General features: G+C 47.9%; 1 protein-coding gene across 1 annotated transcript in view; it reads right to left on the bottom strand.

Moving 5' to 3' along the window:
• The window catches only part of CDC40 (cell division cycle 40), a 222,364-nt gene that overhangs the window by 44,480 nt on the left and 154,122 nt on the right, over window positions 1-23,762 (bottom strand). Inside the window, exon 11 of the mRNA XM_063917128.1 lies at window positions 17,369-17,484. Within this exon, the coding sequence (XP_063773198.1) occupies window positions 17,369-17,484 (116 nt within the window). The remainder of the gene's footprint in view (window positions 1-17,368; window positions 17,485-23,762) is intronic.

Below are 23,762 nucleotides of genomic sequence, written 5' to 3'. Positions count from 1 at the left end.
CAGTGATGCACCGACACCTGTTTTGGTTTCATGAGGTTCCTGACCAGAGATGACAATTCCTGGGCCTTCTCCTCCGGGAGAAACACCTTCTTCTGTTCTGTGTCCACAATCATGCCCAAGAACAGCAGACGCGTCTTAGGAATCAGCTGCGACTTTTGGATATTCAGAATCCAGCCGTGCCGTTGTAGCACTTCCCGAGATAGTGCTACTCCGACTAACAACTGCTCCTTGGACCTTGCCTTTATAAGGAGATCGTCCAAGTACAGGATAATTATAACTCCCTTCTTTCGAAGGAGTATCATCATTTCGGCCATTACCTTGGTAAATACCCTCGTGCCGTGGACAGACCAAACGGCAACGTCTAGAATTGGTAATGACAGTCCTGTACCACAAACCTGAGGTACTCCTGGTGAGGTGGGTAAATGGGGACATGTAGGTAAGCATCCTTGATGTCCAGTGACACCATAAAATCCCCCTCTTCCAGGCTTGCAATAACCGCCCTGAGCGATTCCATTTTGAACTTGAACTTCCTTATATAAGTGTTCAAGGATTTCAAATTTAGAATGGGTCTCACCGAACCGTCTGGTTTCGGTACCACAAACATTGTGGAATAGTATCCCCGTCCCTGTTGAAGGAGGGGAACTTTGATTATCACCTGCTGAAGGTACAGCTTGTGAATTGCCGCCAGTACTACCTCCCTTTCCTTGGGAGCAGCTGGCAAGGCTGATTTGAGGTAACGGCGAGGGGGAGACGCCTCGAACTCCAGCTTGTATCCCTGAGATTGTAGAAACCAGAGATCCACCTGTGAGCGAACCCACTGGTCGCTGAAGTTCCAGAGACGCGCCCCCACCACACCTGGCTCCACCCGTGGAGCCCCAGCGTCATGCGGTGGACTTAGTGGAAGCAGGGGATGATATTTGTTCCTGGGAACTGGCTGTCTGGTGCAGCTTTTTCCCTCTACCCCTGCCTCTGGGCAAAAAGGAAGCGCCTCTGACCCGCTTGCCTTTCTGAGGCCGAAAGGACTGTACTTGATAATACGGTGCTTTCTTAGGCTGTGAGGGAACCTGAGGTAAAAAAGTCGACTTCCCAGCTGTTGCTGTGGATACGAGGTCCGAGAGACCGTCCCCAAACAATTCCTCACCCTTATAAGGCAAAACCTCCATGTGCCTTTTAGAATCAGCATCACCTGTCCACTGCCGAGTCCATAATACTCTCCTGGCAGAAATGGACATTGCATTAATTCTAGATGCCAGCCGGTAAATGTCCCTCTGTGCATCCCTCATATATAAGACGACGTCTTTAATATGCTCTATGGTTAGCAAAATAGTATCCCTGTCAAGGGAATCAATGTTATCTGACAGGGAATCAGACCAAGCAGCTGCAGCACTACACATCCATGCCGAAGCAATTGCAGGTCGCAGTATAGTACCTGAGTGTGTATATACAGACTTCAGGATAGCCTCCTGCTTTCTATCTGCAGGCTCCTTTAAGGCGGCCGTATCCTGAGACGGCAGTGCCACCTTTTTTGATAAGCGTGTGAGCGCCTTGTCCACCCTAGGGGATGTTTCCCAACGTAGCCTGTCCGTTGGCGGGAAAGGGTACGCCATCAGTAACCTCTTAGAAATCACTAATTTCTTATCTGGGGAACACCACGCTTCTTCACACAATTCATTTAACTCATCAGATGGGGGAAGAGTCACTGGCTGCTTTTTCTCCCCAAACAGAATACCCTTTTTAGTGGTAACCGGGTTAATGTCAGAAATGTGCAACACATTTTTCATTGCCGTAATCATGCATCGGATGGCCCTTGTGGGTTGTACATTTGTCTCATCCTCGTCGACACTGGAGTCAGACTCCGTGTCGACATCTGTGTCTGCCATCTGAGGTAGCGGGCGTTTTTGAGCCCCTGATGGCCTCTGAGACGCTTGGGCAGGCGCGGGCTGAGATGCCGGCTGTCCCAAAGCTGTTACGTCATCGAACCTTTTATGCAAGGAGTTGACACTGTCGGTTAATACCTTCCACATATCCATCCACTCTGGTGTCGGCCCCGCAGGGGGCGACATCACACTTATCGGCTCCTGCTTCGCTTCCACATAAGCGTCCTCATCAAACATGTTGACACAGCCGTACCGACACACCGCACACACACACAGGGAATGCTCTGACTGAGGACAGGACCCCACAAAGTCCTTTGGGGAGACAGAGAGAGAGTATGCCAGCACACACCAGAGCGCTATTTATAACAGAGGGATTTACACTAATACAAAGTGAAATTTCCCCCAATAGCTGCTTATATTACCTTTTGCGCCTAAATTTATGTGCCCCCCCCCACTCTTTTTTACCCTTCTCGTAGTGAATACTGCAGGGGAGAGCCTGGGGAGCGTCCTTCCAGCGGAGCTGTGAAGAGAAAATGGCACTGGCTGTGCTGAGGAAGATAGCCCCGCCCCTTCAGCGGCGGGCTTCTCCCGCTTTTTTAATAATATTTATGGCGGGGGATTAGGCACATATACAGTTTATAACTGTATTATGTGCATTTTGCCAACCAAGGTATACATATTGCAGCCCAGGGCGCCCCCCCCCAGCGCCCTGCACCCACCAGTGACCGGAGCGTGTGGTGTGCTGTGGGAGCAATGGCGCACAGCTGCAGTGCTGTGCGCTACCTTATTGAAGACCGGAGTCTTCAGCCGCCGATTTTCTCCTGGAATCTTCCGTCTTCTGGTTCTGCAAGGGGGACGGCGGCGCGGCTCCGGGAACGGACGATCGAGGTCGGGCCCTGTGTTCGATCCCTCTGGAGCTAATGGTGTCCAGTAGCCTTAGAAGCACAAGCTAGCTGCAAGCAGGTAGGTTTGCTTCTCTCCCCTCAGTCCCTCGTAGCAGTGAGTATGTTGCCAGCAGATCTCACTGAAAATAAAAAACCTAACAAATACTTTCTTTTTTAGTGAGCTCAGGAGAGCCCACTAAGTGCATCCAGCACTGGCCGGGCACAGATTCTAACTGAGGTCTGGAGGAGGGGCATAGAGGGAGGAGCCAGTGCACACCAGATATAATACCTAATCTTTCTTTTAAGAGTGCCCAGTCTCCTGCGGAGCCCGTCTATTCCCCATGGTCCTTACGGAGTACCCAGCATCCACTAGGACGTCAGAGAAAAACTATTAAATGTAAAAAATAAAATATATAAACACACACACACACACACTATAATATATATATATATATATATATATAGCGCTAGTTGTAAGAATCTCACAACAAACTTTACATACAACTGTACAACTACTTTGTTCATAACAATGCTGATTGAACAAATACTAATTATGTTGAAAATGTTTGTATCCACATGCATCTCTAGCAATCATGAATATGCTCCACAATTAAGAGAAGGCTCTTAAGCTGGGTACACAATGAACGGTATGTCGCGAACCTGTTGGCGGGGGTGTACAACCTAGATGTCCGATGGCCGATACATTGGCGCATCTGGCTGTGTGTACAGGCAGCCCGTCACCTGCCCGTTCACTTGCTGCAGGACCTGAAATTACAGCTGGGCGGGCAAATGCCACATCCATCTGGATGTCCTGAGCGACACATCCAGCGGGCAATCAGTGAGTGTATATTCTTACCTAACTTGGCAGCTCTGTTGGCGTGACCACCATCAAGTTTTTATGGTGTGTACCCAGCCTTACACTATCTTACCTATACTTTTTCAGGAATGCATATACCCTCCCCAAATTGACAGGACTATGTTTATGTATAATCTATAGATTGTAAGCTGCGAGCAGGGCCTTCCTACCTCCATGACTATTTGTTATAACCCAGTTTTGTTTTATTCTCTTTGTTTCCAATTGTAAAGCTCAACGGAATTTGCTATGCTATATAAGAGACCGTTTATAAATAAATAACCTCTGCACTACTTCGCTATCAATGTTATCTGCTGTTATATTGTATAAATTGTTATATCTCTATTTGTTATTTGCTTTGTTTCCCCTTTTACACTTTACATTATTTTTGTACACATTTGTAGTAAATGATATGCTATTTTAGCTATATTCATTTCAGTGTTATACATTTTAAAGGTACTATTGGTTATTCTTCATGTTTGACTGTTTTACTTTTCGTTTTCCTAATTGACCTAAAACCATAGAATATGTCAAATATGATAAATATATCCACGATAGATGGCAATGTAATGATGGTTTCCTTTTGTTGGAATAATATTAGCATTTTGTAGGGAAAAAAGTCTGAGTGTTACAGTTGATAAAATAAGCATGATCAAAAAAGCTGTTTAAATGTTATTAGTCTTCAGATTCAGCTTCTATAACCGCTAGCATTAAGATTAGCTAGCGATTAAATGCATGACCAAAAGCAAACCACGCTAATAGCCATACAATAATGAAGCTGTAAACACACACAGGACACGATCATCTTATGTTAAACAGATTGGATTTCTTCATGCTGCTTACATAAACACAATTTCTCTGACGTCCTAAGTGGATGCTGGGACTCCGTAAGGACCATGGGGAATAGCGGCTCCGCAGGAGACTGGGCACAACTAAAGAAAGCTTTAGGACTACCTGGTGTGCACTGGCTCCTCCCACTATGACCCTCCTCCAGACCTCAGTTAGAATCTTGTGCCCGGCTGTGCTGGATGCACACTAGGGGCTCTCCTGAGCTCCTAGAAAAGAAAGTATATTTTAGGTTTTTTATTTTCAGTGAGATCTGCTGGCAACAGACTCACTGCTACGAGGGACTAAGGGGAGAAGAAGCGAACCTACCTGCTTGCAGCTAGTTTGGGCTTCTTAGGCTACTGGACACCATTAGCTCCAGAGGGATCGAACACAGGGCCCGACCTCGATCGTCCGGTCCCGGAGCCGCGCCGCCGTCCCCCTTACAGAGCCAGAAGCATGAAGATGGTCCTGAAAATCGGCGGCAGAAGACTTCGGTCTTCAACAAGGTAGCGCACAGCACTGCAGCTGTGCACCATTGCTCCTCATGCACACCTCACACTCCGGTCACTGATGGGTGCAGGGCGCTGGGGGGGGGGGGGGGGGCGCCCTGAGCAGCAATATTAACACCTTGGATGGCAAAATAATCACAATATATAGTCCTAGAGGCTATATATGTGAAAAATACCCCTGCCAGGATCCATAAAAAAGCGGGAGAAAGTCAGCCGAAAAAGGGGCGGGGCTATCTCCCTCAGCACACTGGCGCCATTTTTCCCTCACAGCTCCGCTGGAAGGATCGCTCCCAGGCTCTCCCCTGCAGTTTCAAGACTACAAAGGGTAAAAAAGAGAGAGGGGGCACTAAATTTAGGCACAGCAGAATATATATAAGCAGCTATAAGGGAAAATCACTCAGTTATAGTGTTCATCCCTGTGTTATATAGCGCTCTGGTGTGTGCTGGCATACTCTCTCTCTGTCTCCCCAAAGGGCTTTGTGGGGTCCTGTCCTCTGTCAGAGCATTCCCTGTGTGTGTGCGGTGTGTCGGTACGGCTGTGTCGACATGTTTGAGGAGGAGGCTTATGTGGAGGCGGAGCAGATGCCGATAAATGTGATGTCACCCCCTGCGGGGTCGACACCTGAGTGGATGGTTATGTGGAAGGAATTACGCGACAGTGTCGACTCCTTACATAAAAGATTTGACGACATACCAAATATGGGACAGCCGGCTTCTCAGCCTGTGCCTGCCCAGGCGTCTCAAAAGCCATCAGGGGCTCTAAAACGCCCGCTGCCTCAGATGGCAGACACAGATGTCGACACGGATACTGACTCCAGTGTCGACGACGATGAGACTAATTAACTTCCAATAGGGCCACACGTTACATGATTGAGGCAATGAAAAATGTGTTGCACATTTCTGATGTTACCCCAGGAACCACAAAAAAGGGTATTATGTTTGGAGAGAGAAAACTACCAGTAGTTTTTCCTCCATCTGAGGAATTAAATGAAGTGTGTGAAGAAGCGTGGGCTTCCCCCGATAAGAAACTGGTAATTTCTAAAAGGTTACTAATGACGTACCCTTTCCCGCCAGAGGATAGGTCACGTTGGGAAACATCCCCTAGGGTGGATAAAGCGCTCACACGCTTGTCAAAAAAGGTGGCACTACCGTCTCCGGCCGCCCTAAAGGAGCCTACTGATAGGAAGCAGGAGGCTATCCTGAAGTCTGTATATACACACACAGGTATTAAACTGAGACCAGCTATTGCTTCAGCATGGATGTGCAGTGCTGCAGCTGCGTGGTCAGATTCCCTGTCGGAAAATATTGATACCCTAGACAGGGACACTATATTGCTAACCGTAGAGCATATTAAAGACGCAGTCTTATACATGAGAGATGCACAGAGGGATATTTGCCGGCTGGCATCTAAAATAAGTGCAATGTCCATTTCTGCCAGGAGAGGGTTATGGACTCGGCAGTGGACAGGTGATGCAGATTCTAAAAGGCACATGGAAGTTTTGCCTTATAAGGGTGAGGAGTTGTTCGGGGATGGTCTCTCGGACCTCGTTTCCACAGCAACAGCTGGGAAGTCAGCATTTTTACCCCATGTTCCCTCACAGCCAAAGAAAGCACCGTATTATCAGGTACAGTCCTTTCGGCCCCATAAGGGCAAGCGGGTTAAAGGCGCGTCCTATCTGCCCAGAGGCAGAGGGAAAAAGCTGCAGCATACAGCCAGTTCCCAGGAGCAAAAGTCCTCCCCCGCTTCCTCCAAGTCCACCGCATGACGCTGGGGCTCCACAGGCGGAGCCAGGTACGGTGGGGGCCCGTCTCAAAAACTTCAGCAATCAGTGGGCTCGCTCACGGGTGGATCCCTGGATCCTTCAAGTAGTTTCTCAGGGGTACAAGCTGGAATTCGAGACGTCTCCCCCCCGCCGTTTCCTCAAATCTGCCTTGCCAACAACTCCCTCAGGCAGGGAGGCAGTGCTAGAGGCAATTCACAAGCTGTATTCCCAGCAGGTGATAGTCAAGGTGCCCCTCCTTCAACAAGGACGGGGTTACTATTCCACAATGTTTGTGGTACCGAAACCGGACGGTTCGGTGAGACCCATTTTAAATTTGAAATCCTTGAACACATATATAAAAAAATTCAAGTTCAAGATGGAATCGCTCAGGGCGGTTATTGCAAGCCTGGACGAGGGGGATTACATGGTATCACTGGACATCAAGGATGCTTACCTGCATGTCCCCATTTACCATCCTCACCAGGAGTACCTCAGATTTGTGGTACAGGATTGTCATTACCAATTCCAGACGTTGCCGTTTGGTCTGTCCACGGCACTGAGGGTAATGGTAATGGCCGAAATGATGATACTAATTCGAAAAAAGGGAGTTTTAATTATCCCGTACTTGGACGATCTCCTGATAAAGGCGAGGTCCAGGGAGCAGTTGTTGGTCGGGGTAGCACTATCTCGGGAGGTGCTACAACAGCACGGTTGGATTCTAAATATTCCAAAGTCACAGCTGGTCCCTACGACACGTCTACTGTTCCTGGGGATGGTTCTGGACACAGAACAGAAAAAAGTGTTTCTCCCGGAGGAGAAGTCCAAGGAGCTGTCATCTCTAGTCAGAGGCCTCCTAAAAACCCAAACAGGCGTCGGTGCATCACTGCACGCGAGTCCTGGGAAAAATGGTGGCTTCCTACGAAGCAATTCCATTCGGCAGGTTCCATGCAAGGACTTTTCAGTGGGACCTGTTGGACAAGTGGTCCGAATCGCATCTTCAGATGCATCGGCTGATAACCCTGTCTCCAAGGACCAGGGTGTCTCTACTGTGGTGGCTGCAAAGTGCTCATCTTCAAGAGGGCCGCAGATTCGGCATACAGGACTGGGTCCTGGTGACCACGGATGTCAGCCTTCGAGGCTGGGGGGCAGTCACACAGGGAAGAAACTTCCAAGGACTATGGTCAAGTCAGGAGACTTCCCTACACATAAATATTCTGGAACTGAGGGCCATTTTCAATGCCCTAAGTCAGGCAAAACCCCTGCTTCAAAACCAGCCGGTACTGATCCAGTCAGACAACATCACGGCAGTCGCCCATGTAAACCGACAGGGCGGCACAAGAAGCAGGACGGCGATGGCAGAAGCCACAAGGATTCTCCGATGGGCGGAAAATCACGTGTTAGCACTGTCAGCAGTGTTCATTCCGGGAGTGGACAACTGGGAAGCAGACTTCCTCAGCAGGCACGATCTCCACCCGGGAGAGTGGGGACTTCATCCAGAAGTCTTCCAACTGATTGTAAACCGTTGGGAAAGGCCACAGGTGGACATGATGGCGTCCCGCCTAAACATAAAGCTAGAAAGATATTGCGCCAGGTCAAGAGACCCTCAGGCGATAGCTGTGGACGCTCTAGTGACACCGTGGGTGTACCGGTCGGTTTATGTGTTCCCTCCTCTTCCTCTCATACCCAAGGTACTGAGGATAATAAGGAGAAGAGGAGTAAGAACTATACTCATTGTTCCGGATTGGCCAAGAAGAGCTTGGTACCCGGAACTTCAAGAAATGATCTCAGAGGACCCATGGCCTCTGCCGCTCAGACAGGACCTGCTGCAGCAGGGGCCCTGTCTTTTCCAAGACTTACCGCGGCTGCGTTTGACGGCATGGCGGTTGAACACCGGATCCTGAAGGAAAAGGGCATTCCGGAGGAAGTCATTCCTACGCTGATTAAAGCTAGGAAAGAAGTGACTGCAAACCATTATCACCGCATTTGGCGAAAATATGTTGCGTGGTGTGAGGCCAGGAAGGCCCCAACGGAGGAATTTCAGCTGGGCCGTTTTCTGCACTTCCTACAGTCAGGGGTGACTATGGGCCTAAAATTGGGATCAATTAAGGTCCAGATTTCGGCTCTATCGATTTTCTTCCAGAGAGAACTGGCTTCACTACCTGAAGTTCAGACTTTTGTTAAGGGAGTGCTGCATATTCAGCCTCCTTTTGTGCCTCCAGTGGCACCTTGGGATCTCAACGTGGTGTTGGATTTCTTAAAGTCACATTGGGTTGAGCCACTTAAAACCGTGGAATTAAAATATCTCACGTGGAAAGTGGTCATGCTGTTGGCCTTGGCTTCGGCCAGGCGTGTGTCAGAATTGGCGGCTTTGTCATGTAAAAGCCCTTATCTAATTTTCCATATGGATAGGGCAGAATTGAGGACTCGTCCCCAGTTTCTCCCTAAGGTGGTATCAGCCTTTCATTTGAACCAACCTATCGTGGTGCCTGCGGCTACTAAAGACTTGGAGGCTTCCAAGTTGTTGGACGTAGTCAGGGCCCTGAAAATTTATGTTTCCAGGACGGCTTGTGTCAGGAAAACTGACTCGCTATTTATCCTGTATGCACCCAACAAACTGGGTGCTCCTGCTTCAAAGCAGACTATTGCTCGCTGGATCTGTAGTACGATTCAGCTTGCACATTCTGCGGCTGGACTGCCGCATCCTAAATCAGTGAAAGCCCATTCCACGAGGAAGGTGGGCTCTTCTTGGGCGGCTGCCCGAGGGGTCTCGGCTTTACAACTTTGCCGAGCTGCTACCTGGTCGGGGTCAAACACATTTGCTAAATTCTACAAGTTTGATACCCTGGCTGAGGAGGACCTAGAGTTTGCTCATTCGGTGCTGCAGAGTCATCCGCACTCTCCCGCCCGTTTGGGAGCTTTGGTATAATCCCCATGGTCCTTACGGAGTCCCAGCATCCACTTAGGACGTCAGAGAAAATAAGATTTTACTCACCGGTAAATCTATTTCTCGTAGTCCGTAGTAGATGCTGGGCGCCCATCCCAAGTGCGGATTGTCTGCAATACTTGTATATAGTTATTGTTTAACTAAAGGGTTATTGTTGAGCCATCTGTTGAGAGGCTCAGTTATATTTCATACTGTTAACTGGGTATAGTATCACGAGTTATACGGTGTGATTGGTGTGGCTGGTATGAGTCTTACCCGGGATTCAAAATCCTTCCTTATTGTGTCAGCTCTTCCGGGCACAGTATCCTAACTGAGGTCTGGAGGAGGGTCATAGAGGGAGGAGCCAGTGCACACCAGGTAGTCCTAAAGCTTTCTTTAGTTGTGCCCAGTCTCCTGCGGAGCCACTATTCCCCATGGTCCTTACGGAGTCCCAGCATCCACTACGGACTACGAGAAATAGATTTACCGGTGAGTAAAATCTTATTGTAAATGCATTTTTAGGCTTCAAACTCCACTTTTTAGCTCAGAAATAGTCTAGACTTTTAAAACTAGACAGCTGCACACAGTCCTGATTGTACCATGTAACAAAAATGCTTGTTCTTGGGTAGTAAGTGCTGCTTCTTAATTGCTTACATCTCAATAGTACAGAAACTGTATTTATTCTCCCCAAACTTTGCTTTTGTGACCAGGACATTTTATACTTTGAATTTTATCTATTTCAAATGAGAAAAGGGCGAATTTGAATTCTTTTACACAATGTGAAAAAAAATAAAAAATCAACGTATATATGAAAATTAACACAATGTTGTACAAACATGACCACAAGAGAAATAGAAGCGAGTAGATTTACGAGATTTACCATTATACATTACACACGAATCGGCACCCAGACGTAGATTCCCATCATGTTCTCGTTATACCGTCCTTGGTAACTGTGTTCAAACGCCAATATAGCCTGGTGGAAGCGCTTGCCTTGCCCCTCTGAGTACGCTCCCATGTTCTCCTTGTATTTCTCAAGATGAGCAACAAGAATATAGACTTTGAGGGACATCCTGCAACAAATTGTGCAGAAGCTGTTCACCTAAGTGTCAATTAACTGCACGTAGTTTTGGGCTTTCTGAGTGCCCAGGAACCACTGCGATAAAGCTGGTCCAAGCAGCATCTGGCTTTGACCTTTGCCTCAGACAGCTTAGGGAGGAAGTGTCTTGAAGGTACTTGGAGGTTGCTGAATCCTTATCTAGAGCTTGAACAAATTGTTTCATAAGGGGACTTTATGTGTATTGGATGTATCAGCACCTTCCTAGAGTCCATCAGTGGCTCCCACTAGACGTTATTCGTCCCCACACAGAACTCTGCCAGGTGTATCCAGTGTCATCTGTTGCAGTGCACCTTGGTGTTCCTACTGTCACAAAGGCAAAGAAAGCAGGGAAACTTCGTAAAAACCACCTTGGAGACCCATTAGGAATCCCACCATCTTGAAGTCTCCAATGACCTCTGTACTCATAATATTTCAAGGCTTCTAGTTAAGTCAGGATGTTGTTATAATCCTCTTTGCAGGGCACTGAGTGAGCCAGAGGAAGAGCCAGGTATTTGTTACCACTAAGCAGTAGTACAGCTTTGAGGCCCTTTAAAGAGCTGTCAAAGAAGAGGTGCCACTTGTTTGTGTTCAAGGCGATTCCGATTGTGTCGAACAGACTGATCACACTGAGGCAGAAACAGACCGACAAATTGTTGACGGTCATATATAGTAGGGATGCGGCGGAATGCTCTGTCCTGGTGGCGGCTGTGATAGACACCCAACTGAAACCCGGTGAACTCCCGGCAATTTGAAACAGCATTTGGAGGTACAGTCAGTGTTATTGGGCTTCCCTTTGGCAGAGTTGTACTGCTCTGCAGCCCCCGCATTGTAACCACATTGATGTATCAGAAATGTCTTCTGAAATAAAAACATTTCAAAATATCTCTGTCCAGGTCACAAAAGCATAGTTTGTGTGGAATAACTGGCATTTTCTATACTTTTGGGGCATAGGCAATTAGAAACTAACACTTCAAACACAAGGACTAATACATTTAAATAGGATTTTAGTACCTACCGGTAAATTCTTTTCTCTTAGTCCGTAGAGGATGCTGGGGACTCCAAAAGGACCATGGGGTATAGACGGATCCGCAGGAGCTTGGGCACACTATAAAGACTTAAACTGGGTGTGAACTGGCTCCTCCCTCTATGCCCCTCCTCCAGACCTCAGTTAGAAAACTGTGCCCAGGAGAGATGGACAATTTCGAAGAAAGAATTTATTGTTATAACACGGTAAGTGTCAAACCAGCTCACACCTCAAACGCACCGTAGAACGTGGCATTCAGTAGAATACCCGCCAACGGTATGAACAAAACACAGCCACAAGCTGAAAGAATATGTAACACAACCATTGTGTCCTCATAAGCAAAAATAAGACCCCGCACGCCATGTCATGAACAACGGTAGCAACCGCCAGACAGAGAACACACACCACCAGGGTGTAACTAAAAGCAACAACTGCAGACACAGTACGCACTGGGACGGGCGCCCAGCATCCTCTACGGACTAAGAGAAAAGGATTTACCGGTAGGTACTAAAATCCTATTTTCTCATACGTCCTAGAGGATGCTGGGGACTCCAAAAGGACCATGGGGTTTATACTAAAGCTCCAAAACGGGCGGGAGAGTGCGGACTCTGCAGCACCGAATGAGCAACCATAAGGTCCCCAAAAATTAGGGCATCAAACTTGTAAAGCATAGCAAAAGCGTTTGAACCCGACCAAGAAACCGCTCGGCAAAATTGAACCGCCGAGACTCCTTGGGCATCCGCCCAAGAAAAACCCATCTTCCCAAAAGAATGGACCTCCACCGACTTCGGTGACAGCAATTCAGCCGTAGAACCAACCTGCCAAACCTCATCACAGATTCAGCGCGTAACAGACTGCATAACGCAGTCTCCCAAACCATGCTGGGAACATACCAGACAAACAGAGCCTCTGTTTCTCCAAACTGAGCCAAATTGACATCCTACATACTCAAATCCCTGGCCAGAGCGAGGGAATTCAAATCAGCGAAAGCCTAAGTAACCACCGGGAACAAAAAATAGGCCGATTTCAGCGAAACCCAGAAACCACTCTTGGTAGAACTACCAACCGAGTACTCAATTCCTCTCTATCCACCTGAAAGATCAAACAAGGTTTTTGTGAGACAAAACCACCACTTCCGACACCCGCCTTGCGGACGTCAAAGCCAATAGCCTGACCACGTTCCAAGAGAGAAATTTTGTAAAGAAACTTATTAGGTTTGCCTCCACACCGGCTTGTAACGTATGGATAAGCACGACCTAGCTTAAAGTCCTCCATAGGAGCCTTCCTGGAATACCCCCCGAGACACATAATTAGTCCAACTACGGTAGTAACGCTTTGCCGTCAGTTCCTTCCTAGCCTGAAGAATTGAGGAAACAACTTCCCTGGGAACACCCGTTTGGCTTAGGATATGGCATTCAAACGCCCCGCCATCAGACGCAGTCGCGGTAAGTCCGGATACACGCCCTGATCTTGTTTAACATTACCTCACGTAGAGGAATAGGGCAGTAATCTTCTATGAGTAAACCATGAAAAACTGGATAGTCAACCCTTGCTGGCTAGACCGGATTCAAGAGAATCACCGGAACCGTTGATCATCTTACGCTTACCACTGTCAGAAAACTGAAAGCGGAGAGGCCACATAGATCGACTAAAAACACCCACGGTGTCACGAGGATGTCCACTGCTATATCTTGAATGTCCTTTGACTTGGACTAATCTCCTTGAGGCCCCTCGTTGAGGCGAGACGCCAACATGTCCAATTGTGACACTCCTCAAATACTTGTCACGTCTGGGAAAGTTTCTCGATGATGACTGAATTTTTCCCGGCTGGATACCGTGTCCGCAGAGGAAATCTATTTCTCCGTCGTTTACCTCCGAAACGAAGACTGCCAATATAGCGTTTACCAGACTTCCCACTCAACTGCAAACTGTGCATTTTCCGCCATTGCTGCTTTGCTCCTTGTTCCACCATAGCGGCTTACTTACGCCACTGCTGACAAGTCGTCTGGCAGAACTAACACGGGCAGAACACGAAGAATACGTTCGTTCAAAATAGCTCTTAATTCAAGAAAGCTTACAGCAGACAAGTTTCCCAACTTGACCGTATCCTCTGGTGCTACGGACTGCTCCCCAGCTTCGGAGATCTGTACGCACGGATACCAGGATCTAAACCTGGATCCCTAACCTTCATTTCTCTAGAAGAAAGAACCGAGCAGACACCACAGGAGCGCTGTCCTGGCCGTTTGGATTATATTCCGGTTCATGCGCAGGTGAGACCCGAACCGCATTTCCAACTGGTCCCATGAAAACCACTCTGGTATTAGACCTGCTCACCGAAAAAGGCCTCCTAGGCCGCACCCATCTGTCTTATTAACGGAACATATTGAAGAGGCGTCACCTCAAAATCGATCCAACTCTGGATCCTCAGACCTCTTTCCACAGGAAAAACACTGAACCTTAACCGGTCAGTATCTACTCTAAAACCCACTTTTGACATCTGCGTCGTTGGGAACAACAGCCAATCCCTGTGCCGAAGAACAGTCAGAGAGAAACAACGATTTGCACCTTTATACAGGGACAACCAGCCAATGTCCTGAACCTGACGCACCTCTGTATGGCGTCGCGCACTACCTCCCCTTCCAATAGGGAAAGGCAAAATCTATTAGAAAAAACCGTAAGGGGAAACCACCGTAACTCAGAGTGTTCCCCTTTGGCTTCTATAAATAACTCACAGGTCCTAGTCTATTCCCGGACTAACTGAAAATTAGTAGACCAGTGGGCTCCGGACTGGAGATCAGTCAGATAGACTCAGCGACAAGTGATGGATGTAGTGGAAACAGAAAACGACATCCACCTCTGCGAACCCAACAAGGCTGCAGAACACTTACCTTTCCACCTTCCACTGTCTGCACAGAAAAAGGATAAAGAATGGTATCGAACCCGTTAAACGACTGCATCCCACAAAATAATGCGTCACCACCCGTTGTGAAGGAGGCTAACTCACGAAGTTAGACTTACCAGTGGAAACCGCTGAGATTGACTGAACAGAGGCCACACCAAACAGCTGTATACCTCCCACCAGCATCTCCCAGAGACATCCTCCGCATTTTTCCGGTCACACCACGTGCTGTCACGTGGCAGCCTGCTGTAATGTTATAAGGAAGAATAAACATAGGTAAGCCTACCCACTCTGGGTAGGATAATTCTATCGGATGCCTACCCGACTACAACACTCCCTCAAGTGCATACAGTGCAAATAAGGTCAAAGTATAGAAATAAAATTTCACTTAGATGCCTGTGTATGATCCTTTGCGACCGGGCTCTGCGTCGACCAGGAGGTTGACTGTCATAATTTTTCTCTCCGCGTTGTGAAGAGAATAATATTCGGACTCCTTGAGAGGATCGAAACCAACTCGTCACGGCCAATCTAGAGCTTAATCAACACAGCGATCAGCACATGATAAGAACACCATTATTTCAGCATTCAAGGATATACATGTAATACACAATAAAACACATATATCCTAACCATGCATATATAACCTATATCTACATATATACACATATAGATATAACCTATACGCAAGTGGATTGTCCAGACCTGTCAGGTCCCTAGTGACAGTAATGTGTTGCGAATGTGTATGACCATGTACTGACATGCCCCCGATGTGGATCTACCAGGAAGGTTCATGTCGACAGAAACGTAGTAAATGTCGACAGCAAGGAATAGTAAGTGGGCAAAAAATTTATAATAATAATCACGGAACCCCGAGGGGTCTGAGGGAAGCATACACATACAATTTTGATAACACTCCCCCTCCATATATCTATAAATATACATATATATACAGGTACCAGGCAATAACCGTCTGATAATTCTTTGCCCAGGAAACACCGTTGATGCCGACAGGGCATCCATAAACAACTGTATCTCCCCTATCGTGTTTACTGTTTAAGCACACAAACAGCCATTTGCTAATACGTAATTTTCCGAATCAAGTACCGCCATACGCCGGCGAAGCCGACAGTTATCCCCACAGCAGCTTATGACAAAACGCTCACCCTTGCCGACATGTCGACTAACCAACAGTGGGTATAACCAGGGAACCAGTGAATTTATGTAATATGAGTGATTAAGCGTCCATTATAAAACATAATGCTATATGACCACCATATAGCATTAAAACACTGTGCCCCCCCCCCCATCTCTGGCGGGGATCTGAGGAAAATGGCGCTGACTCTATGAGGGCTAGACTCCGCCCCTTTCCGGTGCGCTTAAGCCTGCTCAAACCTATACATAACCTTAATTTGAGCTGGGGCTTATATACAGGGATTAAGCCCCTGTATACACCCCTATATGTGCAAAACCGCAGCCCAGGGCGCCCCCCCCCCGCACCCACGGAAATCGTTGGTGTGGGAGCGATGGAGCGCAGCATGCATGCTGCGGTGCCCTGGAGGGGTGAATACACCCGGTGTCCGGGTATGTTCCCCGCCCGGGATGAATCCACAAATGCTGCCCAGAGCGCTCCCCCCCAGCGCCCTGCACCCATGGAGCCGGCCCTGGTGGGAAAATGGCGCGCTGTGCGCTACCACATGCTGGCGGGAGCCGGGACACGGAGCCCCGGCACCGCCAGCATTACAATCACAATCACCTGTAAAATGCTGCCCAGGGCGCTCCCCCCCCCAGCGCCCTCCACCCGTGAGAGCCGGCGGCGGGGGAGAAATGGCGCGTAGTGCGCTACCACATGCTGGCGGGCGTCCGGGACACGGAGCCCCGGCCCCGCCAGAGAGTCACAGATATAAGTTATATGCTGGCGGGGGAATGATATGCTTTTACGCCAGCCTTTAGAAGAAATCAGCAACCTGCTGCCCAGGGCGCTCCCCCCCAGCGCCCTGCACCCTGAGAGTGCCATTGTGTGTGGGAGCATGGAGTGCAACGCGACCGCTGTACCTCCGTTACTGAAGTCTTCTGCCGTCACTGAAGTCTTCTGTTCTTCTAATACTCACCCGACTTCTTTCTTCTGTGAGGGGGGTGACGGCGTGGCCCCGGGAACAAGCAGCTAGGCGCACCAAGTGATCGAACCCTCTGGAGCTAATGGTGTCCAGTAGCCGAGAAGCAGAGCCTTTGAACTAAGAAGAAGTAGGTCTGACTTCTCTCCCCTCAGTCCCACGATGCAGGGAGCCTGTAGCCAGCAGGTCTCCCTGAAAATAAAAAACCTAACAAAGTCTTTTAGAGAAACTCAGGAGAGCTCCCCTAGTGTGTGTCCCATCACTCCTGGACACAAAGTCTAACTGAGGTCTGGAGGAGGGGCATAGAGGGAGGAGCCAGTTCACACCCAGTTAAAGTCTTTTTAGTGTGCCCAAGCTCCTGCGGATCCGTCTATACCCCATGGTCCTTTTGGAGTCCCCAGCATCCTCTAGGACGTATGAGAAAATTTGTTACATAGTGTCATCTAACTCGGTACTGTAGATGAAAGTTCCACTTAGAGACCAGTCTAAATTCTCAAGCAACTGAGTGTAGGAGCAAAGAAACATTTGAATTCAGTTTAACCTCAATTCTTTACACCCTGAATGACATCTATTTTTATCAGCCACGTCAAATGCTCACCTGTACTATTTTTTTATCAGACATGCCTGCCACAAACAAATTCTGTTTATCTTCATCAGGATTGAATTTAACACAGTATGGTACCTTTTTGTTTGTAAACCTGGAAATGCACTGGCCTAGAGAAACAAAAAACAGAAGCTACTGAATAAACATGACAATGTAGAGGACACAAATTGGGAGTCAGTGAAAAATGTAACATTATTATAAAAACATTGTGTACATACTGTAAAATACCCTTTTAGATAAGCTATCAAAGAGGCTGTTTACTGGGATAACTGGGACATTAAAGTGTATTACTTAAAGTGGTTGTAGATAGTTGGGTGCTGTATGGCACGAAATACATGCCACATACTGTATACTATGATTAATATTCAATAATATTCGCAAGCTAAGAATAACTTCAAATTAATTTGCAATTAAGCTGTGTACACAGCCTTAAACATAATTATTGCATGTTCTATAAACGTCCCAAGTATATTCAGCACCGATAAAGTAGATGCTCAGTGAAGCCAAACGTGGTATTTTCTGATGAAATAGACATCAGATAATAGATGCATCTGAGGACACAGAAAATAAGAATTTACTTACCGATAATTCTATTTCTCGGAGTCCGTAGTGGATGCTGGGGTTCCTGAAAGGACCATGGGGGATAGCGGCTCCGCAGGAGACAGGGCACAAAAAGTAAAGCTTTAGGATCAGGTGGTGTGCACTGGCTCCTCCCCCTATGACCCTCCTCCAAGCCTCAGTTAGGATACTGTGCCCGGACGAGCGTACACAATAAGGAAGGATTTATGAATCCCGGGTAAGACTCATACCAGCCACACCAATCACACTGTACAACCTGTGATCTGAACCCAGTTAACAGTATGATAACAGCGGAGCCTCTGAAAAGATGGCTCACAACAAATAATAACCCGATTTTTGTAACTATGTACAAGTAATGCAGATAATCCGCACTTGGGATGGGCGCCCAGCATCCACTACGGACTCCGAGAAATAGAATTATCGGTAAGTAAATTCTTATTTTCTCTATCGTCCTAGTGGATGCTGGGGTTCCTGAAAGGACCATGGGGATTATACCAAAGCTCCCAAACGGGCGGGAGAGTGCGGATGACTCTGCAGCACCGAATGAGAGAACTCCAGGTCCTCCTTAGCCAGGGTATCAAATTTGTAGGATTTTACAAACGTGTTTGCCCCTGACTAAATAGCCGCTCGGCAAAGTTGTAAAGCCGAGACTCCTCGGGCAGCCGCCCAAGATGAGCCCACCTTCCTTGTGGAATGGGCATTTACATATTTTGGCTGTGGCAGGCCTGCCACAGAATGTGCAAGCTGAATTGTATTACACATCCAACTAGCAAAAGTCTGCTTAGAAGCAAGAGCACCCAGTTTGTTGGGTGCATACAGGATAACAGCAAGTCAGTTTTCCTGACTCCAGCCGTCCTGGAACCTATATTTTCAGGGCCCTGACCACATCTAGCAACTTGGAGTCCTCCAAGTCCCTAGTAGGCGCAAGACACCACAATAAGCTGGTTCAGGTGAAACACTGACACCACCTTAGGGAGAGAACTGGGGACGAGTCCGCAGCTCTGCCCTGTCCGAATGGACAAACAGATATGGGCTTTTTTGAGAAAAAAACCACCAATTTGACACTCGCCTGGTCCAGGCCAGGTCCAAGAGCATGTTCACTTTTCATGTGAGATGCTTCAAATCCACAGATTTGACTGGTTTTAAACCAATGTGTTTTGAGGAATCCCAGAACTACGTTGAGATCCCACAGTGCCACTGGAGGCACAAAAGGGGGTTGTATATGCAATACTCCCTTGACAAACTTCTGGACTTCAGGAACTGAAGCCAATTCTTTCTGGAAGAAAAATCGACAGGGCCGAAATTTGAACCTTAATGTACACCAATTTGAGGCCCATAGACACTCCTGTTTGCAGGAAATGCAGGAATCGACCGAGTTGAAATTTCTTCGTGGGGCCTTCCTGGCCTCACACCACGCAACATATTTTCGCCACATGTGGTGATAATGTTGTGCGGTCACCTCCTTTCTGGCTTTGACCAGGGTAGGAATGACCTCTTCCTGAATGCCTTTTCCCTTAGGATCCGGCGTTCCACCGCCATGCCGTCAAACGCAGCTGCGGTAAGTCTTGGAACAGACATGGTACTTGCTGAAACAAGTCCCTTCTTAGCGGCAGAGGCCATAAGTCCTCTGTGAGCATCTCTTGAAGTTCCGGGTACCAAGTCCTTCTTGGCCAATCCGGAGCCATGAGTATAGTTCTTACTCCTCTACGTCTTATAATTCTCAGTACCTTAGGTATGAAAAGCAGAGGATGGAACACATACACCGACTGGTACACCCACGGTGTTACCAGAACGTCCACAGCTATTGCCTGAGGGTCTCTTAACCTGGCGCAATACCTGTCCCGTTTTTTTGTTCAGACGGGACGCCATCATGTCCACCTTTGGTAATTCCCAACGGTTTACAATCATGTGGAAAACTTCCCCATGAAGTTCCCACTCTGCCGGGCGGAGGTCGTGCCTACTGAGGAAGTCTGCTTCCCAGTTTCCATTCCCGGAATGAAACACTGCTGACAGTGCTATCACATGATTTTCCGCCCAGCGAAAAGTCCTTGCAGTTTTTGCCACTGCCCTCCTGCTTCTTGTGCCGCCCTGTCTATTTACGTGGGCGACTGCCGTGATGTTTTATCCCACTGGATCAATACCGGCTGACCTTGAAGCAGAGGTCTTGCTAAGCTTAGAGCATTATAAATTTACCCTTAGCTATATTTATGTGGAGAAAAGTCTCCAGACTTGATCACACTCCCTGGAAATTTTTTCCTTGTGTGACTGCTCCCCAGCCTCTCGGGCTGGCCTCCGTGGTCACCAACATCCAAAACTGAATGCCGAATCTGCGGCCCTCTAGAAGATGAGCACTCTGTAACCACCACAGGAGAGACACCCTTGTCCTTGGATATAGGGTTATCCGCTGATGCATCTGAAGATGCGATCCGGACCATTTGTCCAGCAGATCCCACTGAAAAGTTCTTGCATGAAATCTGCCGACTGGAATTGCTTCGAAGGAAGTCACCATTTTTTTACCATGGCCCTTGTGCAATGATGCACTGATTTTAGGAGGTTCCTGACTAGCTCGGATAACTCCCTGGCTTTCTCTTCCGGGAGAAACACCTTTTTCTGGACTGTGTCCAGAATCATCCCTAAGCACAGGAGACTTGTTGTCGGGATCAGCTGCGATTTTGGAATATTTAGAATCCACCCCTGCTGTTGTAACAGTATCCGAGATAGTGCTACTCCGACCTCCAACTGTTCCCTGGACTTTGCCCTTATCAGGAGATCGTCCAAGTAAGGGATAATTAAGACGCCTTTTCTTCGAAGAAGAACCATCATTTCGGCCATTACCTTGGTAAAGACCCGGGGTGCCGTGGACAATCCAAACGGCAGCGTCTGAAACTGATAGTGACAGTTCTGTACCACGAACCTGAGGTACCCTTAGTGATAAGGGCAAATTTGGGACATGGAGGTAAGCATCCCTGATGTCTCGGGACACCATATAGTCCCCTTCTTCCCGGTTCGTTATCACTGCTCTGAGTGACTCCATCTTGATTTGAACCTTTGTAAGTGTTCAAATTTTTTTAGATTTAGAATAGGTCTCACCTAGCCTTCTGGCTTCAGTACCACAATATAGTGTGGAATAATACCCCTTTTCTTGTTGTAGGAGGGGTAATTTAATTATCACCTGCTGGGAATACAGCTCGTGAATTGTTTCCCATACTGCCTCCTTGTCGGAGGGAGACCTTGGTAAAGCAGACTTCAGGAGCCTGCGCAGGGGAAACGTCTCGACATTCCAATCTGTACCCCTGGGATACTACTTGTAGGATCCAGGGGTCCTGTACGGTCTCAGCGTCATGCTGAGAGCTTGTCAGAAGCGGTGGAACGCTTCTGTTCCTGGGAATGGGCTGCCTGCTGCAGTCTTCTTCCCTTTCCTCTATCCCTGGGCAGATATGACTCTTATAGGGACGAAAGGACTGAAGCTGAAAAGACGGTGTCTTTTTCTGCAGAGATGTGACTTAGGGTAAAAACGGTGGATTTTCCAGCAGTTGCCGTGGCCACCAGGTCCGATGGACCGACCCCAAATAACTCCTCTTCCTTTATACGGCAATACACCTTTGTGCCGTTTGGAATCTGCATCACCTGACCACTGTCGTGTCCATAAACATCTTCTGGCAGATATGGACATCGCACTTACTCTTGATGCCAGAGTGCAAATATCCCTCTGTGCATCTCGCATATATAGAAATGCATCCTTTAAATGCTCTATAGTCAATAAAATACTGTCCCTGTCAAGGGTATCAATATTTTTAGTCAGGGAATCCGACCAAGCCACCCCAGCTCTGCACATCCAGGCTGAGGCGATCGCTGGTCGCAGTATAACACCAGTATGTGTGTATATACTTTTTATGATATTTTCCAGCCTCCTGTCAGCTGGCTCCTTGAGGACGGCCCTATCTATAGACGGTACCGCCACTTGTTCTGATAAGCGTGTGAGCGCCTTATCCACCCTAAGGGGTGTTTCCCAACGCGCCCTAACTTCTGGCGGGAAAGGGTATACCGCCCATATTTTCTATCGGGGGGAACCCACGCATCATCACACACTTCATTTAATTTATCTGATTCAGGAAAAACTACGGTAGTTTTTTCACATCCCACATAATACCCTCTTTTGTGGTACTTGTAGTATCAGAAATATGTAACACCTCCTTCATTGCCCTTAACGTGTGGCCCTAATAAGGAATACGTTTGTTTATTCACCGTCGACACTGGATTCAGTGTCCCTGTCTGTGTCTGTGTCGACCGACTAAAGTAAACGGGCGTTTTAAAACCCCTGACGGTGTTTTTGAGACGTCTGGACCGGTACTAATTGTTTGTCGGCCGTCTCATGTCGTCAACCGACCTTGGCGCGTGTTGACATTATCACGTAATTCCCTAAATAAGCCATCCATTCCGGTGTCGACTCCCTAGAGAGTGACATCACCATTACAGGCAATTGCTCCGCCTCCTCACCAACATCGTCCTCATACATGTCGACACACACGTACCGACACACAGCACACACACAGGGAATGCTCTGATAGAGGACAGGACCTACTAGCCCTTTGGAGAGACAGAGGGAGAGTTTGCCAGCACACACTAAAAACGCTATAATTATATAGGGACAACCTTATATAAGTGTTTTCCCTTATAGCATCTTTTTTATATATTTCTAACGCCAAATTAGTGCCCCCCCTCTCTGTTTTAACCCTGTTTCTGTAGTGCAGTGCAGGGGAGAGCCTGGGAGCCTTCCCTCCAGCCTTTCTGTGAGGGAAAATGGCGCTGTGTGCTGAGGAGATAGGCCCCGCCCCTTTTTCGGCGGCCTCGTCTCCCGCTCTTAACGGATTCTGGCAGGGGTTAAATATCTCCATATAGCCCCCGGAGGCTATATGTGAGGTATTTTTAGCCAAAAATAGGTTTTCATTGCCTCCCAGGGCGCCCCCCTCCCAGCGCCCTGCACCCTCAGTGACTGCCGTGTGAAGTGTGCTGAGAGGAAATGGCGCACAGCTGCAGTGCTGTGCGCTACCTTAAGAAGACTGAGGAGTCTTCATGCCGCCGATTCTGGACCTTCTTCTTGTTTCAGCATCTGCAAGGGGGCCGGCGGCGAGGCTCCGGTGACCATCCAGGCTGTACCTGTGATCGTCCCTCTGGAGCTAATGTCCAGTAGCCAAAGAAGCCAATCCATCCTGCACGCAGGTGAGTTCACTTCTTCTCCCCTAAGTCCCTCGTTGCAGTGATCCTGTTGCCAGCAGGACTCACTGTAAAATAAAAAACCTAAGCTAAACTTTTCTAAGCAGCTCTTTAGGAGAGCCACCTAGATTGCACCCTTCTTGGCCGGGCACAAAAATCTAACTGAGGCTTGGAGGAGGGTCATAGGGGGAGGAGCCAGTGCACACCACCTGATCCTAAAGCTTTACTTTTTGTGCCCTGTCTCCTGCGGAGCCGCTATCCCCCATGGTCCTTTCAGGAACCCCAGCATCCACTAGGACGATAGAGAAAATAGCAGATTATACAATGAATGGAGGCCCATGCTGACTTGTCTAGCCGCTGTAGGAGTGTCTTCCGTTTACTGATGAGCACATATAGTTCTAGATCACCAGCTGCTGTAACCACATCAAAGCTGGATTTATGAATGTGAACACTAAAATGTTTCCATATTTACAATTGCTACATTTCTTACAGGACTGCTTGTGAAAAGGACCATAGCACTAACTACATTACGAAATAACAAGTTTTCCTAGAGGAGATAGGGGTAAATTAGTGAAAGCAAAACAGATGTTCCTCA

Source organism: Pseudophryne corroboree, chromosome 4, assembly GCF_028390025.1.
Source record: "Pseudophryne corroboree isolate aPseCor3 chromosome 4, aPseCor3.hap2, whole genome shotgun sequence".
NCBI lineage: Eukaryota > Metazoa > Chordata > Amphibia > Anura > Myobatrachidae > Pseudophryne > Pseudophryne corroboree.
This window is presented reverse-complemented; position numbering and strand designations above follow the sequence as displayed.